Genomic DNA, 5,115 nt, shown 5'->3' with positions numbered 1-5,115 from the left:
AGACGAGAGTGAAAAGATAGTTTAGATTTAATTTAATTAGGCAGAGAGTGGTGAGTGAATGGGATTGTCTGCCAAAGGAAACAGTGGGCTGCTTATCTCAAAAATTCTAGCGAAAGATGGCTAAGTACCTGGGTCAAACGTTGATGGTGTGGTATGAAGTGTGTGCTGAGGGACCGGTCAGATTGACGGCAATGATCTTGTTGTTTCCCATCCACTGTTGTTATATTCTGGTATACTTTCCAGGCAAACTGTCACGCTAGGTTTCAAAACTGAACTAGTTATGTGCCTTTCTAATCAGATATAAATGGAGATACTTAGTATTGTAAGGAAACAATTAACGAAGCTTAGAATAGTCCCAAAGCAGGCGTTTAATTATGTAACTGGGGCTGCAATTATGTATCAAGTCTACATTTTAACAAGTAGAAGTGATACCTCGGCTCACTGGTGGCACTCTGGCCTCGGAGCTGATGGTGGTGGGATCAAAATAAGTCAGAACCTTGGCACATAATCTGGATCAACTGCATTGGAGTAGAGAGGGAGTACTCTGTTGTTGATTGTATTGTCTTTGTTGGTCATGACGTTAAACCGAAAGGCTCTCTTTTTAGGCGTAAAGGATCGGCGGCATTATTCAAAAAGGAGTCGCGGAGTTTTCCGGTTCGCCACGCCAATATTAAATAATCTAATGACTGGTGCTGGGGCCCAAGGGTGCGTAAAATTGACTGGCATGCGTGATTGCCTAAAAGCAGTAATTACACATGATTGGCTGCGAGGGGATTAGAGATCTCCCGAGGATGCTAGTGGTGCTATATAAATTCAAATTCCTGCTTCAATCCGGCGCACTGAGAGAGAATCCCTTTGCAGATTAGAGATGATCCATCAGAGAAATTTCAGGGGTAGATTAGAGATTTTGATGAAAGCGCTGTGCCCCGAGCATTCCGGCGACGATACCCCAAAGAAGGGGCATCGCTCTTCGAACAGCTTCATCGTCTACAACAACTTTGAGTTCTTCGGGTACAAGTTAACGATCGCACAAATTGTAGGCGCTAACCTGGGCGTTCCTGCTTTTGTCTGGAATGCTGTAAATTCGCTGCATTAGTCGGATAGTGGAAAAGCCGGCTTCTTGTACTTTATGTATTTATTCGAATAATTGTAACCTCCTTCCCTGTCCCAAGCTGCAGTGGATTTGCAATCGTGCTCCTTTCCTCAGAAAAATGCGCTTTGGAAATGCATCGCCGATCTGGCACTTCTTGTCCACAGTCCGCTGTATGGTTGGCTGGAACAGGCATTTCTCAGGCACAATTGGTCTCAAATCTTGGTTATATTAAGGGTCACAGGCTCAGTGAAGCTGATTAAATAATCTGCTCTCACTGGTGCCGCTGAGGTGTTTTATATTTGCACCCTCCAATTTCCCCCCTCCTCCTGGAGTTGCTCCACAATCACCCGGTGCTTCCTCGCAATAAGTGACCATTCTACGAGCGTGAGGCCTGACGCAGAGCGTCTACAGAGGCCGCGAACACTGTTGATGAGGCCGACCCTATCCTCACAAAGGCGAGCAGCTGCGGGCTCGGTTATTGGATGGTATTCACGAAGGTAGTTAAAGTATTACAGACCGAGGGTTGAACATGGAACCTTGCAGTTCTTTGAGACTCGGTGTCACAAAGAGTGCTGCCTACTCACAATGAGCCATTGGTGCAGCTTTGACTGCACTCCGGATAGTTGGGTGAGGTTCTTCATGGGACTGCGAATTATTGTGGGCGGAGCGAGACCATCGTGCAGTAGGTAAGATCATTTCTTTTTTCAAGTTATTTTCCTAGACTACTTTTATTGCTTCTAAAACCCGTTGCGTCAGCAGGAGAGAGCAAGAACACGCGGCCTGTGATCAGAACCGCCTGTGCTGACCTGAATTAATTGGGAGGTGGGTGAGAATGTCCGACTGACAACAGTTCCCAGGAGTCTACCATTATCTCTGTAAGGAATTGTTTGTACCCGGATCCCACCCTCTATTAACAGCAGTCTTTGGGGTACCGATGTTTTGCATCACTTTCTGACTAACTTAACCCTAGCGTAAATGTGTTTCATCTGTTCAGGCAATTGCTCTTTACCGGTACTTTGAGAAGCAGAACATTAGATTTACTGGGAAGAAAGTGATTGAGTTGGGACCAGGCACTGGAATTGTGGGGATTTTAACAACCCTACTTGGTGAGTGAAAGGGTGGGAAGTGAACTGAACCGCATCACTTTGTTGATGTCAGAAAGGAATATAGACAATAATGAGAAGGTGTGTCTATACTGGGAAGGCGTGTTACCAGTCCGAGAATGATAATTGGGACCAACATTTCTGATCGGAAGCTTCCCGCGGGCGGACGCCTCCGACCTGCAAGAACTATACGAATGTACCTGGTGGCCCGGGAGATATGGAGGTTTGCGATCCTGGGCCTCTCCGGGTCCTGGCGTGCAGAGGTCCCGTATCCCAGGGACGCAGGCGGTTCGTAGGGTTCGTAGGCGCCCCTGGTATCACGTGGCCCGGCCCAACCAATAAAAGAAAGGAATCCCATTCATACTTATTGGAGTTCCGTACATACGGTCAAAAGTATGAATGGGGATCACTTAAAAAATACACCAACATATGAAATATGTATATATTAATTACATTTTAAATTAATTACAATATCATTTAATTACATATTTTAAGCAAAAATTTAATTTAAAAAACATTTCATTAAGCTCCGTTGCTCTTGGCAAACATATATTGGGAATTAGTCAGCCTCCTTGCTGTAAACGTTTAGTCGTCAATTCATCTTCAAAGAGAATATAAAAGAGGCGTAAGCAATTTCCAAACGATATGCCGCTCGCTGTTCGTCTGTCCTCTCAGTGGATGGAAATTACCCCACAACGCTATTTCAAAAATATAAGGAAAGTTCTCCTGGTATCATGACCAACATTTTCCCTCAATCAACATCACCAGAAACAGATTGTCTGGTTATTTCTCCCATTGCTGTTTTGGAACCTTGCTGTGCGCAAATTGGTCAGGGAGCAGACGCCATTTGGCAATGAATTGGACTGCTAACCCACTTGGCCTTCCAGGTAGATTACAAATTAGATTAGAAGTTATAGTATTTGAATTCTCTCTATATACAGCCAACACCATCCGATTATACAACAAAGTACCAAGCCCTTTGCCTGCCAGCATTCAAAGTCGAACCTTATATTGTTTCCCTGTAAGCAGATGGCAATTGAAAATTCAGTAAGTACTGAGATTCTAAGTGGCATATGATACAGACATCCATACATGATAGAAAGTATGATGCAGACATCAGGGTGGTACAATGCCATTTTGTCTTAGATTCTGTGAATCCAACGCTCAGCTTCTGACAATTGGGTGCAAGATGTAAACCACAACAACAACTTACATTTATATAAGCGCCTATAACTGGTAAAATGTCCAATGACTCTTCACGGGACAATAATCAGATACAAAATGACTCAGAGCCAAAACAGGAGATATTAGAACGGATGACTAAAAGCTTGGTCAAAGACGTAGGGTTAAAGCAGCATCTTAATGGAGCAGTGAGAGGATGGAAAGGTATAGCAAGGGAAATCCAGAGCTTAGAGCCTAGACGGCTGAAGGCACCACCGCCAAGACTATGGCGAAGAGAGTGAGGGATGTAACAGGCCAGAGTTTAAGAAAGCAGAGATCTTGGAGTGTTGTAGGGCAGAACTCATATCTTATGAAGGGGTATAACCTACACCCGTGCTTTCAACGCCCATCACGGGAGCAACACAAGGCACAATACTGCCGCGCACTGTGTGCGGCAATACTTGCTAACAGTTCTCCTTTGGAGCCATTATTTTTTGCTGCTGTGATCACAATGTGGGATCAGTTTTCAAGGGCAAATCAAAATGGACATGGATTGTGTTTTCTCTCGTCAGGTGGAAATGTTACCATAACTGATCGACCACTTATCCTGGAGCAAATCCAAAACAACGTCATCATCAACGTCCCCTTTGCCCGCAGACACCGTTTAAAGGTCCGTGCCCTGAGATGGGGTGAAGACCACACTAACTTTCCTACCGACTATGATTTCATCCTGGGTTCGGATATTGTCTATCTCTCGGCTACGTACACCCGGCTAATAGAAACATTGCGTCATCTCGCCAACCAAGGGACTGCAATTTACTTCTCTACTCAATTGCAAATGACGATAAGATCCGCACTTATCTATAACGTGCTTCTACCTCAGTTTTTTAATTGTCGCGTTGTTGACAGGTTCGAGGACAACGACATTATAGTGTACAAATTTTCCAAAATTCGTACAAATCCTGGGGATGGGCTCCTAACATAAAAGCTTAAATCTCCTGTCACTGAAACTGACACTGGGTTTGAACGAGCCTTATTAACACTGGATTTTTAAAAGTCAGAAGAACTACTCAGCATTCCTTTTTGTAAATTTAAGCCCCACTCCAATTTGTCCCTTTGTATCATGTGACTATGCGGGGGCCAATTGTTTTCTGATTTCTCGGCCATGTATCTATTTACCCTGTATGAGGATAGATGGATCGCGTTGGCGAACGTTATCGCCATGCGCTAGTAAAGTCGTAATTATAGCAGATTAATCACACACGGGTGTTCAGTTTACATTACAGCATGGCAAGTTACAGAATTAATTTCAATAAATCGGGGAATTGGTGGGATGGTACCAGTAAAATGGCCAAGAAAGCTGATGATTGCGGCCAAATGTTGCTGCAAGAGACTCTAGACCCACATTCCGTGGTTGCCTTTTAAAGCTCTCTGGCCACCAGCAGCACCATTTCATGCGACTCGTGGCCATTATCTTGTGCCCTCCCAGTATCGTGACAAGGGATAGAAGCCATCACCTAACTGGTCTACCTGGCATACGATTGTACTCGATGGTGCACTGGCAAACTGAGCTAATCATTCCCTTGTTATTAATACTCAGTGTGACACGATTTGGTCAATGACTTTGAAGCATTCCTGTTCTTTACAAGGCTTGAGCAGCTGAAGATCCAAACACTTCAGATTAATGCAATGTTTTGCAACCATATCATATTTCTTCAACCGTCTCCTATTGACAGGTTCAGTAACCAATAAACGAGT

At 44.2% G+C, this 5,115-nt stretch overlaps 1 protein-coding gene across 1 annotated transcript; it reads left to right on the top strand.

The window, feature by feature from the left end:
• Positions 1-898: 898 nt before the first annotated feature.
• LOC147109653 (EEF1A lysine methyltransferase 3-like) lies at positions 899-4,342 on the top strand. Its single transcript, XM_086002338.1, has 3 exons — positions 899-1,078; positions 2,088-2,199; positions 3,930-4,342. The coding sequence occupies exons 1-3, from the start codon at positions 911-913 to the stop codon at positions 4,340-4,342; spliced, it is 693 nt and encodes a 230-aa protein (XP_085858464.1). The 5' UTR covers positions 899-910.
• The last annotated feature ends 773 nt before the right edge of the window (positions 4,343-5,115 follow it).

The sequence above is a fragment of the Somniosus microcephalus genome, chromosome 12 (genome assembly GCF_052327205.1).
Source record: "Somniosus microcephalus isolate GS21.2 chromosome 12, FLI_Smic_1.0, whole genome shotgun sequence".
NCBI classification, from domain to species: Eukaryota; Metazoa; Chordata; class Chondrichthyes; order Squaliformes; family Somniosidae; genus Somniosus; species Somniosus microcephalus.
Note: the sequence above shows the minus strand (reverse complement) of the source record. Positions and strands in the feature narration are given on the sequence as shown.

Bases quoted from the DNA above. Each gene is read 5' to 3' on its own strand.
- LOC147109653 (XM_086002338.1), top strand. From the start codon at position 911: ATGAAAGCGCTGTGCCCCGAGCATTCCGGCGACGATACCCCAAAGAAG. The intron at 1,079-2,087 runs GTAAATTCGCTG...TCATCTGTTCAG, and splicing joins CTGCTTTTGTCTGGAATGCT to GCAATTGCTCTTTACCGGTA. The intron at 2,200-3,929 runs GTGAGTGAAAGG...TTCTCTCGTCAG, and splicing joins GATTTTAACAACCCTACTTG to GTGGAAATGTTACCATAACT.